The sequence below is a fragment of the Ipomoea nil genome, unplaced genomic scaffold (genome assembly GCF_001879475.1).
Source record: "Ipomoea nil cultivar Tokyo-kokei standard unplaced genomic scaffold, Asagao_1.1 scaffold1576, whole genome shotgun sequence".
Classification (NCBI taxonomy): domain Eukaryota; kingdom Viridiplantae; phylum Streptophyta; class Magnoliopsida; order Solanales; family Convolvulaceae; genus Ipomoea; species Ipomoea nil.
The window spans coordinates 2,635,311-2,661,112 of NW_017618004.1; the positions used below are offsets into that span (position 1 = coordinate 2,635,311).

The 25,802-nt window shown below is 37.2% G+C and overlaps 1 protein-coding gene, 1 long non-coding RNA gene and 1 pseudogene across 2 annotated transcripts; 1 reads left to right on the forward strand and 2 right to left on the reverse strand.

The window, feature by feature from the left end:
• Window positions 1-167: 167 nt before the first annotated feature.
• Window positions 168-25,802, reverse strand: LOC109190320. Its single transcript, XM_019340789.1, has 6 exons — window positions 25,792-25,802; window positions 25,525-25,608; window positions 10,710-11,056; window positions 9,845-9,872; window positions 8,925-9,108; window positions 168-178 (listed from the first exon to the last, which is right to left on the reverse strand). Exons 1-5 carry the CDS (start codon window positions 25,800-25,802, stop codon window positions 8,943-8,945), a joined length of 636 nt encoding a protein of 211 aa, XP_019196334.1. The 3' UTR covers window positions 168-178; window positions 8,925-8,942.
• LOC109190319 lies at window positions 6,337-7,708 on the forward strand (annotated as a pseudogene).
• On the reverse strand, window positions 11,579-25,500 carry LOC109190438. The gene is made up of 9 exons (XR_002055694.1): window positions 25,246-25,500; window positions 24,931-25,165; window positions 24,225-24,409; window positions 23,600-23,696; window positions 16,228-16,306; window positions 15,654-15,736; window positions 14,766-14,977; window positions 11,828-11,953; window positions 11,579-11,733 (listed from the first exon to the last, which is right to left on the reverse strand). It is a non-coding gene; the product is annotated as an uncharacterized LOC109190438 (long non-coding RNA).

Below are 25,802 nucleotides of genomic sequence, written 5' to 3' on the forward strand. Positions count from 1 at the left end.
AATCACAACCCTAATTTTCCCTAAACTCAATAAATGATCAAAACTGCTAAATGTTACATATATAGTACCAATGCTTCCAAAAAATGCTTCCTTCACTATTTTGCGACCAGAACCAGTCTATACGAACCGCTGCTGCAACTTCAATTCATATCTAAAACTTTAGCCACCACAATTTAAACTAAATAATAAAACGTATGAAAATCATGTGAGATGGAAATGAAAATGAAGCAAAGCTTATAGGTGTGATTGGACGCTGCCAGCAGAACGCAATCATATCTGCAATTCCATTCAGGGAAGCAAAGCTTCCAAGCTATGTCTCTGCAATTTCATTCAGTGAACAAAAATGATACAATTTTCATCACAAAATTAAAATAAAAATCAAGGCTTCATCTACATATCTAAGTTTTGGTGACCAATATGATACACCACAAAAATCGTGAGTACACAATAGTTGTCTGCTCCATTTTTTCCCCATGAAAGCCAAACCAACCCTTACAATATCCCACATCGAAACCAGATGAAGAATATGTTCTCTTAATAAGTCCCTAGCTAGAAGAATTGCTGGCTGGGCTTGGTAGCGTGAGCCTTTAACCCGAGTGGGAGCATTAAGATGGTGGAACAGTTGGGCTTGCCCTGACGGCCGGGCTTGGTATGCTATCTTCTGGCTTGCCCATTTCAAGTGGTGAGTTGACGGAGGAGTCTCGACGAAGGTCGAGGCTTCTCTGTCCTTAGATCGGAGGGTACCGCGTGAGGCTGGCTTCACAGAGCAGCGAAGACCTCCTCCTCTCTGCAGTGGAAGGATAACGGGCCAGTGCATCTTCAGTCCACTAGTGAACCACCATCTTTTTACCTGTTTGGCCAAGTTAGCATGGGCCACACAACCCAATAAAGCCTTTACAACAGTTAGAGAGCTAAATGGGGGTGTGAAGTGTTTTGGGCAACAAGAACATTTTTTACCTTCATTTTCCAAATTTAATATTTTAGATAAAATTATTCAAAATTTCAAATGATTTTTAAAATTGAAATATTCAGAATATTTGTGAATGTGTTTAGTATTGGGACTCCTTAATAAAAGCAATACTGTATTATATATGTAAATTGTATTTGCCTAAAAGGATTCAATTTTTTTCCCCATTCTTTTATATGGTTTTGTCTTCTTCAAACAACTCAGTTCTTGCTGCTGAGGCCTCTTCAGGAAAGCTGGTACTGCTGCTCCTGCTATTGATGCTGCTCAATATTAGTTGTCTAGGAAATATATAGAGAGCGTTTGTTAGAGTATCGGAATTAGAATTAAAATTGTAATTAAATATTCAGTAATTGGAATGAGTTTTAACAAAAGCAGACTCTTTATTTAGTAGTGGATGGGAATCATATATATGGGTGAATCCTAGCTACCTCAACTTTGCACTCATAGTGTCACACCTTTCTGGAAGACGAGCTTTTGATAAGATACACCAATCTATAAAGGCAATAGCATATATCTCAAAAACATTCACCAATCTATTAATGCAACATAGCTTTAGATGTTTCATTTGTCACCCAAACTACTAACATTCAACTAGTGGACAATAGTGAATAGAAAGATAGCCTAAACATCAGCAATCATATAAAACAGAGATAGAATCAAACTGAACAATCAAGATGAATGGAAGGAAGGTTGCAATGCTGACAAAGCAATGTCATCAATAGAAACAACATCTGCTACCTTTTCACATTTAGCATCTAAATGATTTTTGATCTCACGTGAAAATATCTGGTATTCTGCCATGTCCTACAATATCATTACACTAGAAGTGTTAACATATATGTTCCAATAGAATTACTTAGTTCAAGACTTCAAGTAATTAGAATAGCAACTCAAAACAATTACAACTCCACAAAAACTTGCAAAGCAATTCCTCAATCCAAAAAGTCAAAACTTGCAAAGTAATTTGAAATCATAGAATCAAATTTACCTTTACCAAATTTCACTATTCAAAGTTCAATTTTTAGAAATCTTAGAAATCTAATTACTTATATGAACAAATATCGAATTTCACTATTCAAAGTTCAATTTTTAGAAATCTTAGAAATCTAATTACTTATATGAACAAATATCGAATTTCACTATTCAAAGTTCAATTTTTAGAAATCTTAGAAATCTAATTACTTATATGTGACTTATATGAACAAATATTGAATTTCACGATATTTTTCACAACACTATTGAAATATAGGAGTATCTCACTATGAGGAATCAATTTCCTTTTCGTTCGGTTTATTACAAAATAATAAATTCAGTTCTTGCGGCTGGACTTTATTATGGGTTTTTGAGCGCTTTCTCTATCAAGACCTCTCATTTATTACTTCTTCGAACTCTGGTTTTTGAGGAGGAAGAAGAAACCAAGAAGAGAATAGTAGCAAAAACTGGATTGATTATGGGGCAGATCTTACTATTCATATCAATATATTATAAACCTTTCCATATTGCTTTGACTAGACCTCGTACAATAACTGCACTCGGGTTTTTCTATCTTTTTTTCCAGAAGCCATGGATAACGGCAACTGCCCGAGTTGAATTTCCCTTAAATAATTAGGTGTTATTCCAAGGTACTGATTGGGAACACCTCCAATTGAAAGAGCTTGCTGATATCCTTTCACCATCACAATTGCCTCTATGTAAACAGCCTACATTATTATTTATCCATTATCGATAAAAGGATCAAATTGTACACAAAGTAGCATATCAAAAAATCTGTATGCATAATCTATCTCAAATCACAACCCTAATTTCCCTAAACTCAATAAATGATCAAAACTGCTAAAGTTTACATATATAGTAAGTACCAAGGCTTCCAAATAATGCTGAAGCTCCTTTCATCATTTCCTCCCAAGCCCGCATCAATATATAATCAAGCACATTTCATATAAAATGCAAATAAAAATACAAGTGTATAGATGGAGAGAGTACATGTTGGAGATCATAGTTGCTCCGTTACTGCACCCCTTCACCATTTTCCTACCACAACCAAATCTATACAAACCGCCGCTGCAACTTCAATTCATTTCTAAAACCTCAGCAAAGTACAATTAAACTAAATAATAGAAACATATGAAAATATATAATGTGAGATGGAAATGAATTCATGAAGCAAAGCTTATAGGGTGTGATTGGACGCTGCCAGCAGAACCCAATCATCTCTGCCTTTCCATTCACTCAGTGAAGCAAATTAAAGCTTCCAGGCTATATATGTCTCTGCTTCACATATAAGCCCCTCACCCCTTCAACAAAAATTATACAATATCCCACATTGCAACCAGATGAGAAATATTTTCCCTTAATAACTCCCTAGCTAGAAGAATGGCTCGCTGGGCTTGGTAGCGCGAGCCTGTAACCCAAGCGGGAGCATTAAGATGGTGGAATAGTTTGGCTTGCCTTGAAGGTTGGGCTAGGGTTGCTATCTACTGTCCTGCCCGTTCCAAGTGGTGAGTTGTACTGTGGAGTCTCTCCGAAAGCGGAGGCTTCACTGTCCTTAGATCGGAGGGCACCACGTGAGGCTGGCTTCACAGAGCAGCGATAACCTCCTCCTCACTGTGGTGGAAGGATAACTGGCCGGTGCAACCTCAGTCCATAAGCGCATCCGTATGACGTATACTGGAGTCATTTTCACATCTTTTCTTTACCATTATAATTATTATGTTTATCTCACTTTTTTCTTTTTTTTTTAAATTACAATTTAGAAAAACACTTTTTAGGTGAAATTATTTAAAATTTCAAATGAATTTTTAAATTTAAAATAATAAGAGTCAAGTAGGGCACCTAACTGCACACCAAAATGCAATTAGGTCATTGAACTCAAAAAGAATGCAATTGTGACATTGAACAACACAAAAAAAATACAATTTAACTCAAAATGACTTGTTTACCTGATGTAGCAAGTTATCAATTTTAAAATTAATTTTTAAAAATACTTTTTAATAAATAAATAATTAAAATATTTAAAAAATAAATAAAAACAAAAACTGTCGGCCAGAGACGAATCATCTCCGTGGCCGGAGACAAATTCGTCTCCATAGCTAACTTTGTTTTGAATAGCTTTTTGAGTGGTCAAATAAATTAAAATTAATTGATATGCTAACTATTTTACCAAACATGGTTTATATTTAGTATGGAGTCGGAAGTCCTTAATAGCAGCAGTAACAATGTTGTATTATATATGTAAATTGTATTTACCTACACAGATTCAATATTTTTTTAAATTTGTCTATATGCTTTTGTCTTCTTCAAATAACTCAGTTCTTGTCGCTCGCTAAGAGCATCCACACCAAAGGATCATAGAGAGTTTTTGGTACAGGAATTATTTCATAGTGAAGATCATCACTGATGTGCGAATGAAATAATTGAAAAATCTTCCGCGTGCAAGAAACAAAATAATGTCCGGAAAAAAAAAAAAAAAAAAAAAAAAAAAGGCAGTGTCTCACTGTCCAGTGCCCACCCAGCTGGCGCGTGTGATAAATGCGCCCGCCAGCTGGCAGCTACTCTCAATTTAATTAATTTTGGTCGTTGTTGGCCGTAGCAACGACCAAAATTTAATCTGTTGCCAGCAATGGTCATATTTCCAGCCGTTGCGGGCAACATATATTTAAAAAAAAAAAAAAAAAAAAAAAAAAAAAAAAAAGTCTATAAATACCACTAATCTTCATAATTTTTTCACATTTCATCCTACCCTCAATTCATTCATATTACTCTCAATTTCTACATCTCAAATCAATTCCTTTTGCATATCATAATGAAAAACAACAATTCTAACAATCAAAATTCATAATCCAATTTTCCTTTTTCCCAACCATCTTCACAAAACCAACAATTTCCGCAAAATTCTTAATTTCTCCCAAATTTTTAATTTGTACAAAACTCTCAATTTTCACAAAATGCCCAACTTCCGGGTAATTTCCAATTTTCATCATTTCTACCTATATTTCAAAACTCTCAATTTGTAGGGTCTTCTCAATTTCCTATCAACGTACAAAGTGGCCAATTTTCCGGGTAATATGCAATTTACTCAATTTTCGTCTTTTTCTACACAAAACAAAAATGAAGTAACAATTACTCCACCATTTGACAACTCAAAGAGTCGTCGACAACAATGGAATATGGAGGATGACAAAATGTTGACACATGCGTACACCACAATCTCACAAGATTCAAAGAAGGGCAATGAGCCAAATTGTGCGACATTTTAGAAGCGTATTGAAACATATTACAACAACAATCATTCCAACGGTGGACCAATGAGAACCCACCAAAGATTAAAGGCGTATTGGAGTCATATTCGTTCTATTACCATGGATTTTAATACAATTTATTGTAAGTTACAATCAATGCAGCCTATCGGTGCTAACTATGCAGATATTGTTGTGCGTGCCTTGGAAGAATATAAACAAAAATATGGTCGATAAAAATTTTGCTACAAACACATATGGGCCCTTGTGAAAGACCTTCCAAGCTGGCAACCCCAAACGGTAGCTCGTCAAATCTCTTTAGGTACGTCATCTACCAATCAAACTTCAAGTCGCAGCATGTAGTGCAAGTGACAGCGAAGAAGTTTTCCCTAGACTACTAGGGAAAAAAGCAGCGAAACGAAAATCTAAAGAACGCTACTCCAACGACGATCATGTTGAAGATGTCCATGGATCATTTGAAAATCTAGACGAAATGTTGGAAAACAAATAAGAAAGGAAAGCAATGACAGGAAAATATAAATAAAAGAATATAAAATATTAATGAAATACACATAAAAATGACGGAACAGCAACTTACGGACCACTTAAAATATTGTAACGATATTAGGCGACGTCGGCAAAATGTAAAACAGTCATAGTTTTTTATTTTTATTCTTTTAATTAACGTAGGTTAATGTTCAATTTTCGTATTTGTAAGTTTAAAATGTTGAAAATTTTTTTTGAGAAAAAAAATGTTGTAATTTTAATTCTCTTAATTTTAATTTTAATGTTAATGTTAATGTAGTATGTGTTATTTGTACTCAATTTCGGTACATTAATGTAATATGTGGTAATTTAATATGTATTATAATTAATTTTATATTTATTTCTCAAACCAGTGAGAAATTTCCCAAACCAGTGAGAAATTCCTCACTGGTTTGAGAAGTTGCCGTTGCTGCAACTATCCGTTGCAGCAACGGATAGTTGCTGCAACGGCAACTTTATTTTTTTTTTATTTTTTTATTTTGCTTATATATATATATGTTAGCATGCAATACTTATTCACAACCAATCTCATTTACATCATTTAAATTCTTGCACTTCTATATTTTTATTTTTCTTACACTAGCAAAATGTCGTCACTCCCTCCTAATTGGGATCTTAATTCGGATCCTATGGATGTCCCTCCTAATTGGAATCCTATGGATGATGATAGTAGTGATGACAGTAGTGATGATAGTAGTGATGATTCAATTGCAGAAGAAATTGAAGAACTTGAAGAACAAATTGAAGAAGAAATTGTGAAACACATATTGCGGTTGGCAAAGCTAGTTCAACAACGTCAAAATTCTTCCCAACCGAGAAAGAAAAGACGATACTTCAATAGGAACCATGTGGCAGGCCACAATCGTTTAGTCGCTGATTACTTTTCCGATGATCCGGTGTTCCCGGACGACATCTTCCGCCGACGTTTTCGAATGAGGAAAGAATTATTTTTACGCATAGTCAATGCATTGCAAAGTCGTTATGAATATTTTCAACAAAGAGAAAACGCTGCTAAAGTGACCGGTTTATCAACGCTACAGAAATGCACCGTGGCCATTCGACAATTGGCATATGGTACACATGAAGACACAATGGATGAGTATCTACGCATGGGTGAAACAACTGCCGTAAAATGCTTATTTCACTTTTGCCGATGTGTCATTGAAGTTTTTGGCATTCAATACTTGAGAAGACCAAATGTAGAAGACACCGCTCGATTGCTTCACATGCATGAACAAAAGCACGGCTTCCCGGGAATGTTAGGGAGTCTTGATTGCATGCATTGGGAGTGGAAAAATTGTCCGGTAGCATGGAAAGGTCAATTTACACGAGGCGATCATGGAGTTCCAACAATTATGCTAGAAGCGGTCGCATCAGCAGACTTATGGATATGGCATGCATTCTTCGGCGTCGCAGGTGCTATGAATGATATCAATGTTTTAAATCAATCGCCTTTATTCAATGATGTGTTGCAAGGAAATGCACCGGAGGTTAATTTTATTATGAACGGTACGGAGTACAAAAGAGGTTACTATCTAACAGACGGTATCTACCCACAATGGTCAGTGTTTGTGAAGAATTTTTCATGTCCAGCAGACCCCAAAAGAATATTGTTTAAACAAAAACAAGAAGCGGCTAGAAAAGATGTAGAGCGAGCATTTGGGGTCTTACAAGCTCGATGGGCAATGGTTAGAGGTCCTGGACGATTTTGTTATAAGGAACACTTGAGAGAAATAATGTATACTTGCATTATTTTACACAACATGATTGTTGAGGATGAAGGCGAGCACATAACTACTTGGGTGGACGAAGAAAATGGAACAACAACAGAAGCGACCCAAGGATCAACCGAAGAGTTTCAACAATATTTACAAAGAATGCCGAGTTACATGACTCGCAATTGCATCATCAACTTCGCGCGGATTTGGTTGAGCATATATGGAACAACAACAACAATTAATTTAACCGATTTGTATTTTATTTTTGATATACTTTAATTTATTTTTAACCACTTTGTAATTGGTTAATATTAAATCGCGTTGTAGTTTAATTTTAAGTAATTAGTTTTAATTATCATTTTATTTTATTTTGTTCTACAATTACCGTACAAAAAGAGAACGAACACCCCCACATTGACATTATTTCCAGCTTCTTCAATCCCTGCATTTCTCATGCTCATTCCCCTCTGTTCTCTTCTTCAATCTCTCTTTTCTCCCCTTGATCATGACAGAGTAATTCATAAATAACTGTATAACAAGAATATAATTTGGGTAGAGAATGTGGGGAAAACCATTCTGGGTATTTGATTACCAGTTGATGGATGTATCTGTGGAATCATAGTTTGGTCAGATGTAAACTCTACAGCTCAAAACCAACAAAAAACTTGCAAAGCAATTCCTCATATCTGCCAATCCATAAATTAAATCATAAAAACGTATGAAAATATATAATGTGAGATGGAAATGAAAATGAAGCAAAGCTTATATGGTGTAGGGTGTGATTGGATGCTGCCAGCAGAACCCAATCATCTCTGCCATTCCATTCACTCAGTGAAGCAAATTAAAGCTTCCAGGCTATATATGTCTCTGCTGCACATATAAGCCCCTCCCCCCTTCAACAAAAATGATACAATTTCCATCACAAAAACAAAAATCAAGGCTTCGCAAATCTAATAGCGGTCAAAAACCACGAGTGAGTACACGATAGTAGTCTGCTCCACTTTTTCCCCATGGAAGCCAAACAAGGCCTTGCACAATATCCCACATTGAAACCAGATGAGAAATATTTTCACTTAATAACTCCCTAGCTAGAAGAATGGCTTGCTGGGCTTGGTAGTGTGAGCCTGTTACTCAAGTGGGAGCATCAAGATGGTGGAACATTGGGGGTTGCTATCGATTGGCCTGCCCGTTCCAGCACCACATGAGGAACCTCCTCCTCTTCATGCGCCTGAAAGGCTGCCTAGATGAACTGCCATCTTTTTTTTTTTGGGGGCCAGTTAGCAACACAGCCAATGAACCCCCTTTACAACAATGAAGAAGAATTTAGAGAGCATTGTTGTTTTATATATGTAAACTGTATTTGCCTACAAGGAAGGATTCAATATTTTCTCACATTCGTTTATATTGTTTTGTCTCCTTCAACAACTCAACTCAATTGCTGAGAACAAAGTTCTTTACCTCATTGGAAGGCACAATTCAGTCCAGAGATGAAGAAGAGGAAAGTTCAGATAAAAGGCTGCAAGGATATGGGAAAGAAGTCCATACATTGTAATATTCTGCAAATTTTATGTCCGATGAATATAAATCTTCACGCAAAGATGCTTCTTCTCTCTCAACGTCCTCCTCAATTGCCAACTTTACCCTGTTTAGATTATCAGTTAGATAACTTGTCTCAGAGCTATATACAATGAAGAATTGTAAAGGTAACAATCTATATAAATATATCTCAACTCTTCCACTGGCTTCAGTTTTTGATAAGTCCTTTAAAAATACTCTTGTAATGAAATAAAGTTTAAAAGCTAAAATGGCAGATGCTAGAGTAACAAGATTGTGCCACATGCCCAAGTTATGTTATTATTGATCAAGGCCACAATGAAACATTATGGATTGTATAATACCAATTAGATTATCTAAGTAAATAATCCATAAACTAGAGTTGATTATAAATTATTCATGATGTAAACTCTACAGCTCAAGACTGGTAGGATAAGCGCAAATTAATTTTGATTTGCAATAGCTACCATATATCTCAAACATTCACCAATCTATAAAGGCAACGTAACATTCAACCAGTGGATAGAAAGATAGCCTAAGCATCAGCAAGCTAAGCCATATAAAACAGAGAAAGATTGAAAGTGAAGAATGAAGATGGATGAAAGTGTAGGAGCAAAAACTATAAATAAAAGGAAGGAAGGTTGAATGGAGTTGAGTTTCCCATAAATAATTAGGTGTTATTCCAAGTTATTGATTGGGAATACCTCCAATTGAAGGGTCTGAAGCACATTACTGAAATTGGGTGAATTTGAGGTGGAACTCATTGTAACACTGGTACTCCTGTTGTCAAGGGAACTTGTCAATTTCGTCATCTTGAATCTCACCATCTATGGAGATAAGACCTTTGAGCAGCTTCTGCAGCTACACACCTGAGCTTTATAATCCCAAAATATTTTCATTTACCTAGAAATATCACAAAACAAATTCTTGGCACATTTTACTTTGAGCATATTTCTGTCCCTCTAATTTGAAAAATGCTACAAAGTAGAGGTGACGCTTTCAGCAAAATTCATCTTCTAAATTGATTTGAAGTGGTAAATGGTTCACAAAAAGGATGAAATTTTACAAGATTGTTAACATTATGGCATTCTTTATATCGACTCCTATTATTTTAGTATATACAGTGCAAAAATAAGGAACCTGAGGAAGGTTTTTCAAACTGAGCTGAGAGTAATGACCCTGAGATACTCTTCCACCATTGCAATTGCCTCTATGTAAACTGCCTACATTATTATTTATCCATTATTCATAAAAGGATCAAATTGTACACAAAAAATCTGTATGCATAATCTATCTCAAATCACAACCCTAATTTTCCCTAAACTCAATAAATGATCAAAACTGCTAAATGTTACATATATAGTACCAAGACTTCCAAATAATGCTTTTTTTTCACTATTTTCCGACCAACGCTGCTGCAACTTCAATTCATTTCTAAAACTTTAGCCACCACAATTTAAACTAATTAATAAACACGTACGAAAATAATGTGAGATGAAAATGAAAATGAAAATGAAGCAAAGCTTATAGGGTGCGAGTGGACGCTGCCAGCAGAACCCAATCATATCTGCCATCCCATTCAGGGAAGCAAAGCTTCCAAGCTATGCCTCTGCAATTTCATTCAGTGAACAAAAATGATACAATTTTCATCACAAAATTAAAATAAAAATCAAGGCTTCATCTACATACCTAAGTTTTGGTGAACAATATGATACACCGCAAAAACCATGAGTACACGATAGTTGTCTGCTCCATTTTTTCCCCATGAAAGCCAAACCAGCCCTCGCACAACATCCCACATCGAAACCAGATGAAGAATATGTTCTCTTAATATGTCCCTAGCTAAAAGAATTGCCTGCTGGGCTTGGTACCGTGAGCCTGTAACCCGAGTGGGAGCATTAAGATGGTGGAACAATTGGCCTTGCCCTGAAGGCTGGGCTTGGTGTGCTATCTTCTGGCCTGCCCGTTCCAAGGGGTGAGTTGATTGAGGAGTCTCAGCGAAGGCGGAGGCTTCTCTGTCTTTAGATCGGAGGGTACCGCATTAGGCTGGCTTCACAGAGCAGCGAAAACCTCCTCTTTGCAGTGGAAGGATAATGGGCCAGTGCATCCCCACTACTGCCTGATGGGCTGCCTAAATTGAACTGCCATCTTTTTACATGTTGGCCAAGTTAGCATGGGCCACCCAGCTCAATAAAGCCTTTACAACAGTAACTTATATGGACTTGGGTATATAACATAGTAACATACCAAGTGCACATAAAATACAACTAACAACTGGGAGTTGAGTAGAACACTAGTAAAATATAAAGCATATGTCAAAAAATTCAAGTTCATTTCAACTTGCTGAACTGTCCAAAGCATATTGTGTAAGGTTAGATTGAATTGTTAAATCATTTAGCAACATCTTGCAGAAATTGGAAAATATACCAGAGGGGAATATCGAATATGTACTTAAACAATTACTTAATCATCTATAGCAACATCTGCTAACTTTTCACATTGTCAAAAATCTTCCTTGTTGCAAGTAAAAATGTCGTTTTTAACTCCACTAACCTGTAGTATATTGCCATGAGCTTAGTTACAATGCTTGTAGCAATTCCCACGAACCTTTTGTTCAAGCAACGTCGTCTGACCTTTCATTGTTTCCAGCTTCTTCAATCCCTGCATTTCTCATGCTCATTCCCCTCCGTTCTCTTCTTCTCTCTTTTCTCCCCTTGATCATGACAGAGTAATTCATAAATAACTGTATAACAAGAATATAACTTGGGTAGAGAATGTGGGATAAACCATTCTGGGTATTTGATTACCAGTTGATGGATGTATCTGTGGAATAAAAGTTTGGTCAGATGTAAACTCTACAGCTCAAGACTGGTAGGATAAGTCCAAATTAATTTTGATTTGCAATAGCATATATATCTAAAACATTCACCAACCTATAAAGGCAACAAATTAAAGCTTTAGATATATATTTTATTTGACACCCAAACTATTAACATTCAACCAGTGGACAATAGCCTAAGCATCAGCAAGCATCTATATAAGGTGGATGAAAGTGCAGTACGTGTAGGAGCAAAAACCATAAATGAATGGAAGGAAGGTTATTGCAATGCTAGCTGACATACCAATTCAATGTCATCTATAGCAAAACAAATTCTTGGCCCATTTTACTTTACTTTGAGCATATATATATGTGTGTTCCTCTAAATATGAAAATTGCTACAAAGTATAGTTTTAAGGGTGGTGCTTTCAGCAAAATTCATCTCTGCCAGCAGAAACCATCTCATAGCAGTCAAAAACCATACATAAGCACTAGTATATGATGATAGTTCTCTGTTCCATTTTTCCCCATGGGAAACAAGTCCTAGCACAATTTCCCACATTGAAACCTGATGAGAAATATGTTTTCTTAATAAACGCCTAGCTAGGAGGTTTGATTGCTGGGCTTGGTAGTGCAAGCCTGTAACCCAAGTGGGAGCATTATGATGGTGGAACAATTAACTTGAAGGTTGGGTTTGGGTTGCTATTGACAAGCTTGTCCTGCGTGAGGCTGGCTTCACAGAGCAGCGAAAACCTCCTCCTCTCTGCAGTGGAAGGATAACAGGCTGGGGCATCCTATGCCCACTAATGCCTGATGGGCTGTCCAAATTGAACCACCATCTTTTTAGCCCAATATGAAGTTTTTCCGGTATTAAAACTTAGAAGAAAAGGGGTGTTGCACTGAACTCATTTTCACAGCTTTCTTACAACATTATAATTAGCCAATTAGGTGCACATACACTAGTTCAAGTTGATCCACTGAAAAATGGAAAATGATTATAGGGATATCTGCACTGACCTCAAAAGATTGGAAGGGGATAAGCTTCAACTCCGATCTTTGCATAAATGAAAAGAGGGCAAGGTTTTGAGAACAGACCGAGATTCGACCGGATGAGCTTCATCCTGTGAGATGTGAAGTATTATGAAAAAATAAGAGATAATAATCAACATACAACAGGGAATGAAAATTGAATAATACACAATCTTTTGGGTAGAAATATATTTAGGTGTTGCGATGAGCAGGCAAACGCTTGAATTAACTCCATTTCAACTTAACTTGCTGAATAGGTCCGTCCAAAGCATATTTTTCTAATTTCTGCAAAATGAACTACAAAAATAGATGAATTTAATTATCTGGAAAGGGAAAAGGGAGCAGAGTGGAACGTACATTTTGCTCAAAATATACTTCTTTACCTTAACTATGTCATGGTATTGTCTGGCGATCATGTCCAAGTGACGATCAACAACCTCATACTCACATACACCAGTGACCTATTACAAATACTCACAGTATAACAAAAATATAATTTGGGGAGAGAATGTGGGAAATACCTTTCGGCAAGGCAAGATGAGCTTTAATTTTGATACGATATGATACTCCAATCTATAATGGCTATAACATACATCTCAAACATTCACCAATCCTATAAAGGCAACAAATTAAGGCTTTAGATATTTCATTTGACACCCAAAATATTAGCATTCCAACAAGTGGACAATAGTATAGTGAATAGAAAGATAGCCTAAGCATCAGCAAGCATATAAAACAGAGAAAGATTCAAACTGCACAATCAAGATGGATAAAAGTAATCTATGGGCAACAACATCTGCTGCTAACTTTTCACATTTAGTATCCATAATCCATAAAAGGATCAAATTAGCACGACAAAAAATCTGTATGCATATAATCTCAACTCACAACCCTAATTTCCCCTAAACTCAATAAATGAACAAAACAGCTAAATTTTACATATATAGACTATAGTACCAAGGCTTCCAAATAATGCTGAAGCTCTTTCATCATATCATTTCCTCCCTCGCCTGCATCAATATATGATCGAGCACATTTCTAATGTGAAATGGGAATAAAAATGAAGCAAATTAAAGCTTATAGGGTGTGATTGGATGCTGCCAGCAGAACCCAATCATCTATGCCATTCCATTCAGTGAAGCAAAAACCATGCATAAACATGATGAGTACATGCATGATAGTTGTCTGCTCCATTTTTTCCCCATGGGAAACAAGTCCTCGCATAATTTCCCACATCGAAATCATATGAGAAATATGTTCTCTTAATAAGTTCCTAGCTAGAAGAATTGCTCACTGGGTATAGTAGTGTGAGCCTGTAACCCCTGTGGGAGCATTAAGATGGTGGAAAATTGGTGTGTGGGTTGGTTGGAAGTTTTCTGCGTAGGCTGAGGCAAGTGACGGAGGTGCCTCGGCCTTCAGATTGGAAAGCCCTGCATGAAGCCGGCTTCAGCACATCAGCATGTTCCTCCTTATTCCCTCCACGTTTGAAGTAACTGGCCGGTGCATCCCCTAATTCAACCACCATCTTTTATATTTTCCATTTAGGCCCAAGTAAAGGATTTATTCTCACCATCTTCCTCGTTGAAAGTAAAGAGAAAGAGCACGCACATTGACATGGTCAAAAATCTTCCTGGTTGCAAGTAAAAATGTCGTTTTTAATTCCACTAACCTGTAGCATATTGCCATGAGCTTAGTTACAATGCTTGTAGCAATTCCCATGAACCTTAGTCATTTTTACATACCACATGAGGCTGCAATACCGGGTTGACCACTCTTACTCTCTCTACATTTATCTTCACTAACGAGGTCGTTGCCATTCCCACATAATAAATGTCTCATTTTTTATTTTGGAAGAGGAGGCACCAAATTAACGCTTTGTTCAAGCAACATCGTCTCACCTTTCATTGTTCCCTGCTTCTTCAATCCCTGCATTTCTCATGCTTATTCCCCTCTGTTCTCTTCTTCTCACTTTTCTCCCCATGATCATGACAGGGTGTGATTGGACGCTGCCAGCAGACCCCAATCATCTTTGCCATTCCATTCACTCAGTGAAGCAAATTAAAGCTTCCAGGCCATGTATGTCTCTGCTTCACATATAAGCCCCTCAACCCTTCAACAAAAATGATACAATTTCCATCACAAAAACAAAAATCAAGGTTTCACAAATCTAATAGCTGTCAAAAACCATGAGTGAGTACACGAGGGTTGTCTGCTCCACTTTTTCCCCATGAAAGCCAAACAAGGCCTTGCACAATATCCCACATTGAAACCAGATGAGAAATATTTTCTCTTAATAACTTCCTAGCTAGAAGAATGGCTCGCTGGGCTTGGTAACACGAGCTTGTAACCCAAGTGGGAGCATTAAGATGGTGGAACAGTTGGGCTAGCCTTGAAGGCTGGGCTGGGGTTGCTATCTACTGGCCTGCCTGTTCCAAGTGGTGAGTTGTGTGGTGGAGTCTCTGCGAAGGCAGAGGCTTGACTGTCCTTAGATCGGAGGGCACTGCGTGAGGCTGGCTTAACAGAGCAGCGATAACCTCCTCCTCATTGTGGTGGAAGGATAACTGGCCGGTGTAACCTCTGTCCACCAGTGCCTGATGGGCTGCCCAAGTGAACCACCATCTTTTTTTTTTTTTTTGGGGGGGGGGGGGGGGGGGGGGGGGGGGGGGGGGGCTGCAGTTAGCATCACAGCCAATAAACCCCTTTACAACAATGAAGAATTTAGAGAGCATTGTTGTATTATATATGTAAACTGTATTTGCCTACAAGGGGATTCAATATTTTCTCACATTCGTTTATATTGTTTTGTCTCCTTCAACAACTTAATTCCTCATCAAGCATGCTGGTACCACTGCTCTTGCTATTGATGCCGCTAAAAATTAATTGTGTAGAAAATATCTAAGGAGTGGTCGGTTAGGGTATCTCAATTGGAATTAGAATCGCAATCAAATATTTAGTAATTAGAATGAGTTTTAACAAAGACCACACACTACCACATCAAACTTGTTGGTGAGATTCCAACATTGTGATCCCTACTTTATTATTATAAACAAAGACCACCATCAACTAATTGAGTGATATGATTTTCACTTTCTAGTACACTTTCTGACATAGCAAATAGCAAAGCCTTTCAAACTCATTTTGTATTTAGAAAATTGAATTTTAACTCATTAATACTATTAACAAAATACATCTTCTGATCCACATTTTACTACAATCATATATCTCTTTTAATTTATTTATTTAAATGAACATTAATTTGTTAATTGTTATGTAATGACAGAATTGGATGTATATTTTATTTGTATTTAGAGATGAAAAATGCTAACAGATGTAATGACAAAAGCACAGTACTAAACTCACATGCATATTTATGCTGATGTTGCAACTTTATATCTTTGACAAGTTTGATAACCACTCTTATATGTATCTGCTCCAAAACCTTGAATGGAAATAAAGATTATATGTCAGCATGCTGAGAAACAAAGTTCTTTACGTCAGTGGAAGGCATAATCCAGTCCAGAGATCAAGAAGAGGAAAGTGCAGAGATCAAGAATATAGTTTGGGGAGAGAATGTGGGAATACCTTTCTTGAAGATGAGCTTTTGATAAGATACACCAAGTCACCAATCTATAAAGGCAATAGCATATATCTCAAAAACATTCACCAATCCATTAATGCAACATAGCTTTAGATATTTCATTTGACACCCAAACTACTAACATTCAACCAGTGGACAATAGTCAATAGAAAGATAGCCTAAACATCAGCAAGCATAGAGATAGAATCAAACTGAAGAATCAAGATGGATGAAAGTGTAGTGTAGCAGCAAAAACCATAAATGAATGGAAGGAAGATTGCAATGCTGACAGAGCAATGTCATCTATAACAACAACATCTGCTAACTTTTCACATTTAGCATCTAAATGATTTCCGATCTCACATAATTAGAATAGAAATATACAACTCAGACAATTGCTAATACTCTCCCACGGAATTGCAATTCTTTTCCACCTAATTCCCTCCCTCCAACCAAACACTCCGTTAAAGGATCAAATTAGCATGACAAAAAAATTTGTATGCATAATCTATCTCAACTCACAACCCTAATTTCCCCTAAACTCAATAAATGGTCAAAACTGCTAAATTTTACATATATAGTAAGTACCAAGGCTTCCAAATAATGCCGAAGCTCTTTCATCATATCATTTCCTCCCTAGCCTGCATAAATATGTAATCGAGCACATTTCTAAACTAAACAATAGAAACATATGAAAATAATGTGAGATGGAAATAAAAATGAAGAAGCAAAGCTTATTCAGATGCGAAGCCAATCATCTCTGCCATTCCATTCAGCGAAGCACAAATCCATGCATAAACATGAGTACATGATAGTTGTCTGCTCCATTTTTTCCCCATGAAAGCCAAACAAGTCCTCACACAATTTCCCACATCAAAATCAGATGCGAAATTTGTTCTCTTAATAAGTCCCTAGCTAGAAGCATCACTTGCTGGGCTTTATAGTGCGAGCCTGTAACCTTAGCGGGAGCATTAAGATGGTGTAAAATTGGTCTTGTGGGTTGGCGGGAAGTCTTCTGCAGAGGCTGAGGGCAATTGTGGGAGGTGCCTGGGATCCTTCAGATCGGAAAGCCCCGCGTGAAGCCAGCTTCACCATAGCAGCGTGTTCCTCCCTATTATGTACACCACTGGAAGTGACTGGCCGGTGCATCCCCTTAATTCCCACCATCTTTTTTATAACCCCCGTAAAATAATAATTCTTCTTCATTTTCATTCCAAGAAACAATAGTGAAATTATTGATTAAGGACATACACAGTCAAAGATTATGGATTGTATAATACTCCGTACCATTTAGATTATTTAAATAAATAATCCACAAACTAGATTTGATTATAAATTAGTGGTGATCTATATTCATAAATCATATCCAGGTTTTGTTTTAGTGATACCTTACATATAAAAATTTTCTGCCATCATTGAAAAATTGTTCTATGTTTGTCATGTTGACAGATAAACTTCATTTATATTTGAGTTTTGGAAGAGTTAAAAGATCAGAGGGGAATATGTACTTAAATCATTACTTAATAGTCTGAATCTTCCAGGTAGATAGAGCCAATATGGTATCCAAAACTAAAAATCCAGCTTTAAATATTTCATTTGACACCCAAACTATTGAAATTCAACCAGTGGATAATACTTAAGAGTGGATAAAAAGATAGCCTAAGCATCAGCAAGCATATATGTTGAAATTGAGGGATTGATAGGTCTGGCGGGTGGAGAATAACCACCACCCGCCAGTTAGGCGGAAGCAAAATATGTGAGAACCAAAGAACAAGAGAATAAAGAGAATATATTATAGTGAAAGATTACAATAGAATCGTCTCTCTTAATGTATATTCTATACTTCTATGGACCTCTATATATACTAAACTAGATACTAAATTAGTTTAGGAAACTACTAATAAGAATAAGAAACTAAGACAACTTTCCTAATATTCAACACTCCCCCTCAAGCTGGAACATCTGAAGTTCCAAGCTTGGATTAAAACAAGCACTCTACCTCACTCAAAATTACAAGTGAAAATTAAATGCAACTAGAGGATAACAATGCGAGATGGCTTCGGAGGGACAATGCAACCCTTGGGAATGAACACACCAGGGGCAAAGCTTGTCACGAACATCCTTGGGAATGGAGGCACCAAGGGAAAACACGAACACCATCACAACAATATAAGCACTCGAGGATGGATGACTTCAAAAGAGATTGCGCTATGTCTGACCCTTCCTTGGGAATGAAGACGAAGGCACCAAGAACGGAGCTGAACACAATCCTTGGGAATAAAGACGAAGACACCAAGGACCCTTGGGAATAAAGACGAAGACACCAAGGACGAAGCTAAACACGATCTTGGGAATGAACACACCGAGAACAGAATTGAACATGAACCTCGGGAATGAAGATGAACACACCAAGGATAGAGTTAAACATGAACAACCTCCCGATAACACAAGAGAGCGGTAGAGGCAGAAAGGGAGCAAAGAATAGCAAAGGGAGCCCATAGTAGATAAAATAGCAAATAATAGTAAATGATAGCACACCAATTGTAGATAGTCACACTCCCCCTTACTTGAAACATGGGAAATAATCAAAGGCCTTTATAGTAGTGCTGAAACTGACCATCCATGGGATAAGGCATACCGGAGATAAAGAAACAAACACGGTTATACCAAAACACAAACACCATGGGAAAATGTTCGGCAACAAACCCAAAGAAGCCTTCAAATTTCACCAAAAAGTTGAAAGAAGGGCAAAACAACCATCTGAAAAATCTCGCCGGAGGCAGACTCACGCACCGGCGCGTGAGGAAGGTCGACGGCGCGTGACGGCGGCGGTGGCGCGTGAGGACGACGGCGGTGGAGGAAAGCGATGAAATTTTCCAGATAAGGTCGCAAGAGGGAGAAGAATCCATTGGTGTAGGAGGTGAGATCACAAAATCACTGGAGAAGAGGAGATCTGGCCGGAAAAGCGAAAGCACTCCCGACGACGGTGGTGGCGCGTGTGGGCGCGTGCGACGGTGAATGGCGACCGGATTTCAAGCGACGGCTCGCGACAAGGTTCCGAGTAAGGCTGTGGTGTTAGTTGCTTTGAACAACAACTAGAAGTGCGTCGGAACGAGAGAAAACAGTGGCGGCAGTGGTTACCCTCCGGTGGCGGCAGCGGCGGCGGAAAGCTAGGGTTTATATTAGGGTTTTAATATTTGAAGAAAAAACAGCCTAGGAAAGTAGGCTCTGATACCATGTTGAAATTGAGGGATTGATAGGTCTGGCGGGTGGAGAATAACCACCACCCGCCAGTTAGGCGGAAGCAAAATATGTGAGAACCAAAGAACAAGAGAATAAAGAGAATATATTATAGTGAAAGATTACAATAGAATCGTCTCTCTTAATGTATATTCTATACTTCTATGGACCTCTATATATACTAAACTAGATACTAAATTAGTTTAGGAAACTACTAATAAGAATAGGAAACTAAGACAACTTTCCTAATATTCAACAATATAAAAGAGAGAAAGATTCAAACTGATCGAACAATCAAGATGGATGAAAGTGCAGTGTAGGAGAAAAAACCATAAATGAATGGCAGGAAGCTTACAATGCTGACAGACCAATGTCATCTATAGCAACAACATCTGCTACCTTTTTCACATTTAGCATCTAAGTGATTTTTGATTTCACGTGAAACCAATATCTGCTGACTGCTATTCTGCCATGTCCTACAATATCAGAACAATAGAAGTGTAAACATATATGTTCCATTAGAATTACTTAGTTCAAAACTTCAAGTAATTAGAATAGCAATATACAACTCAACAAAAACTTGCAAAAACAATTCCTCATCACTGCCAATCCATAAACTAAATCATAAAAACGTATGAAAATATATAATGTGAAATGGAAATGAAAATGAAGCAAAGCTTATAGGGTGTGATTGGATGCTGCCATCAGAACCCAATCATCTCTGCCATTCCATTCACTCAGTGAAGCATATTAAAGCTTCCAAGCTATATATGTCTCTGCTTCACATATAAGCCCCTCCCCCCTTCAACAAAAATGATACAATTTCCATCACAAAAACAAAAATCAAGGCTTCGCAAATCTCATAGCTGTCAAAAACCATGAGTACACGAGGGTTGTCTGCTCCACTTTTTCCCCATGAAAGCCAAACAAGCCCTTGCACAATTTCCCACATCGAAACCAGATGAGAAATATTTTCTCTTAATAAATCCCTAGATAGAACAATTGCTTGCTGGGCTTGGTAGTGCGAGCCTGTGACCCAAGTGGGAGCATAAAGATGGTGGAATAATTGGGCTTGCCTTGAAGGTGGTGAGTTGTATGGTGGAGTCTCTGTGAAGGCGGAGGCTTCACTGTCCTTAGATTGGAGGGCACCGCGTGAGGCTGGCTTCACAGAGCAGCGATAACCTCCTCCTCTCTGCGGTGGAAGGATAACTGGCCGGTGCAACCCCGTCCACTAGCAGCCTGATTGGCTGCCCAGGTAAACCACCGTCTTTTTTCATAAATCATATCCAGGTTTTCTTTCAGTAATACCTAACATATAAAATTTCACTGTCATCTATTGCATGACGAAAAAGCTGTATGCATATAATCTATCTCAAATCACAACCCTAATTTCCCCTAAACTCAATAAATGATCAAAACTGCTAAATTTTACATATATAGTACCAAGGCTTCCAAATAATACTGAAGCTCTTTCATCATATCATTTCCTCCCTCGCCTGCATCAATATATAATTGAGCACATTTCAAAACAAAACAATAATGTGAGATGGAAATAAAAATGAAGCAAATTGAAGCTTATAGGGTGTGATTGGATGCTGCCAGCAGAACCCAATCATCTCTGCCTTTCCATTCAGTGAAGCAAAAACCATGCATAAACATGAGTACATGCATGATAGTTCTCTGCTCCATTTCTCCCCATGAAAGCCAAACAAGTCCTCGCACAATTTCCCACATAGAAATCAAATGCGAAATATGTTCTCTTAATAAGTCCCTAGCTAGAAGAATTGTCAATTGGTTGATGGGCTTAGTAGCACGAGCCTGTAACCCGAAGGCTGAGGTAAGTGTGGGAGGTAACTCGGCCTTCAGACCGGAAAGCCCTGCGTGAAGTCACCTTATATGAATGTGTGCGGCATTTTCATTGTATAATACCCCGTACCATTTAAATAAATAATCCATAAACTAGAGTTGATTTTAAATTAGTGATAATCTATATTCATAAATCATATCCAGGTTTTCTTTTAGTAATACTTAACATATAAAATTTTTCTGCCATCATTGAAAAATTGTTCTATGTTTGTCATGTAGACAGATAAACTTTATTTATATTTGAGATTTGGAATATTGACTATGTGCTTAAATAATTACTTAATCATCTATAGAAACATCTGCTAACTTTTCACAATTAGCATCTAAATGATTAAACAATTCAATCTAACCTTACACAATATTATATGGTATTAATATAAATTCCTATCAAAGCTACATCAAATTTTACAAAAATAATTATACACAAAATTTCAAAGAAACCCACAAAAAATTTTGAATTTTGAGTGTTTTTTTTTTTAAAAGTAGATTATGAGACTAAATAAATCTGGGTCTTGAGAGCCATACAATGTCTGCAGGCCCCAAGTCTCTTTGGAAACTTATCAAAGATCTGCAAATGGGGTGTGGAAGGGGTATAGCTTGAAGCAAACCCGTCAACACAACTATTTGCTTCACTGTGAATGTGGCGGATAGAGCAAACTCAATCATCATGATTCGTGTAACATGCCCCGAATAGCTTCCATTAATCAAAGAGAAGGAGCACGCACATTGACATTGTCAAAAATCTTCCTTGTTGCAAGTAAAAATGTCGTTTTTAACTCCACTAACCTGTAGTATATTGCCATGAGCTTAGTTACAATGCTTGTAGCAATTCCCACGAACCTTTTGTTCAAGCAACGTCGTCTGACTTTTCATTGTTTCCAGCTTCTTCAATCTCTGCATTTCTCATGCTCATTCCCCTCTGTTCTCTTCTTCTCTCTTTTCTCCCCTTGATCATGACAGAGTAATTCATACATAACTGTATAACAAGAATATAACTTGGGTAGAGAATGTGGGATAAACCATTCTGGGTATTTGATTACCAGTTGATGGATGTATCTGTGGAATAAAAGTTTGCCATGAGGCTGCAATACCGGGTTGACCCTCTTACTCTATCTACATTTATCTTCACTATGCAACGTCGTCTGACCTTTCATTGTTTCCAGCTTCTTCAATCCCTGCATTTCCCATGCTCATTCCCCTCTGTACGTTCTCTTTTCTCCCCTTGATCATGGCAGAGTAATTCATAAATAACTGCATAACAAGAATATAATTTGGGGAGAGAATGTGGGAGAAACCTTTCTGGAAGACAAACAGTTGGTATTTGATTACCAGTTGATGGATCTGTGGGATAAAAGTTTAGTCAGATGCAAACTCTGGCTACAGCTCAAGACTGGTAGTACAAGTCCAAATTAATTTTGATTTGCAATAGCATATATCTAAAGCATTCACCAATCTATAAAGGCAACATAGCTTTAAATATTTCATTTGATACCCAAACTATTAACATTCAACCAGTGGATAGAAATATAGCCTCTGCATCAGCAAGCATATAAAAGAGAGAAAGATTGAAACTGAAGAATGAAGATGGATGAAAGTGCAGTGTAGGAGCAAAAACCATAAATGAATGGAAGGAAGCTTACAATGCTGACAGACCAATGTCATCTATAGCAACAACATCTGCTACCTTTTCACATTTAAGCATATAAATGGTTTTTGATCTCACGTGAAAGCAATATATGGTATTCTGCCATGTCTACATATCAGAACAATACAAGTGTTAGCATATATGTTCCATTAGAATTACTTAGTTCAAGACTTCAAGTAATTAGAATAGCAATATACAACTCAACCACATTGAAATCAGATGAGAAATATGTTCTCTTAATAAGAGCCTAGCTAGGAGGAATGCTTGTTGGGGTTGGTAAGTGCTAACACGAACATTAAGTCAGTATGCTGAGAAACAAAGTTCTTTACCTTAGTGGAAGGCACAATCCAGTCCAGAGATCAAGAAGAGGAAAGTTCAGATAAAAGGCTGCAAGAGATCCATACATTGTAATATTCTGTAAGTTTTCTGTCTGATGAATATAAATCTTCATGCAAAGATGCTTCTTCTCTCTCAACGTCCTCCTCAATTACCAACTTTACCCTGTTTCCACTGGCTTCAGCTTTTGATAACCCCTTTAAAAAAACTCTTGTAATGAAATAAAGTTTAAAAGCTAAAATGGCAGATGCTAGAGTAACAAGATTGTGCCACATGCCCAAGTTATGTTATTATTGATCAAGGCCCCAATGAAACACTATGGATTGTATAATACCAATTAGATTATTTAAGTAAATAATCCATAAACTAGAGTAGATTATAAAGTATTCATGATGTAAACTCTACAGCTCAAGACTGGTAGGATAAGCTCAAATTAATTTTGATTTGCAATAGCTACCATATCTAAAACATTCACCAATTCTATAAAGGCAACATAACATTCAACCAGTGGATAGAAAGATAGCCTAAGCATCAGCAAGCTAAGCCATATAAAACAGAGAAAGATTGAAAGTGAACAATGAAGATGGATGAAAATGTAGGAGCAAAAACTATAAATAAAAGGAAGCAAGGTTGAATGGAGTTGAGTTTCCCATAAATAATTAGGTGTTATTCCAAGGTATTGATTGGGAATACCTCCAATTGAAGGGTCTGAAGCACATTATTGAAATTGGGTGAATTTGAGGTGGAACTCATTGTAACACTGGTACTCCTGTTGTCAAGGGAACTTCTTGAGAGTACACTCAACTTCTCAATTTCGTCATCTTGAATCTCACCGTCTATGGAGATAAGACCTTTGAGCAGCTTCTGCAGCTATAATCCTGAGCTTCATAATCCCAAAATAGTTTTTTTTTTTTTTTTCCAAAATAGTTTCATTTACCTAGAAATATCACAAAACAAATTCTTTGCACATTTTACTTTGAGCATATTTCTGACCCTCTATGTATGAAAAATGCTACAAAGTATAGTTTTAATGGTGATCGATGCTTTCAGCAAAATTCATCTTCTAAATTGAAGTGGTAAATGGTTCACAAAAAGGATGAGATTTTACAAGATTGTTAACATTATGGCAATCTTTATATTGACTCCTATTATTTTAGTATATACAGTGCAAAAATAAGGAACCTGAGGAAGGTTTTTCAAACTGAGCTGAGAGTAATGACCCTAAGATACTCTTCCACCATTGCAATTGCCTCTATGTAAACTGCCTATATTATTTATCCATTATCCATAAAAAATTGTACATAAAAAATCTGTATGCATAATCTCAAATCACAACCCTAATTTCCCCTAAACTAAATAAATGATCAAAACTGCTAAATTTTACATATATAGTAATTACCAAGGCTTCCAAATAATGCTTCTTTCACTATTTTCCGACCATCGCTGATGCAACTTCAATTCATTTCTAAAACTTTAGCCGCCACAATTTAAACTAAACAATAAACATGTACGAAAATAATGTGAGATGAAAATGAAAATGAAGCAAAACTTATAGGGTGCGAGTGGACGCTGCAAGCAGAACCCAATCATATCTGCCATCCCATTCAGGGAAGCAAAGCTTCCAAGCTATGTCTCTGCAATTTCATCCAGTGAACAAAAATTATACAATTTTCATCAAAAAATTAAAATAAAAATCAAGGCTTCATCTACATACCTAAGTTTTGGTGAACAATATGATACACCGCAAAAACCATGAGTACACGATAGTTGTCTGCTCCATTTTTTCCCCATGAAAGCCAAACCAGCCCTCGCACAATATCCCACATCGAAACCAGATGAAGAATATGTTCACTTAATAAGTCCCTAGCTAAAAGAATTGCCTGCTGGGCTTGGTAGCGTGAGCCTGTAACCTGAGTGGGAGCATTAAGATGGTGGAACAATTGGCCTTGCCCTGAAGGTTGGGCTTCGTGTGCTATCTCTTCTGGCCTACCCGTTCCAAGTGGTGAGTTGACTGAGGAGTCTCAGTGAAGGCCAAGGCTTCTCTGTCTTTAGATCGGAGGGTACCGCGTTAGGCTGGCTTCACAGAGCAGCGAAAACCTCCTCCTCTTTGCAGGAGACGTTATGCCATGGAACCGTGTTCACCATGAATGGTGAACACGGTTCCAACGGTGTTAGTGCACCGTTATCTTCTTCTTTTTTTTTTTTAATTTTTAATTTTTTATTTTTTTTTAATTAATTACGTGACTGCCTACACATTCACTTTAGAACCAT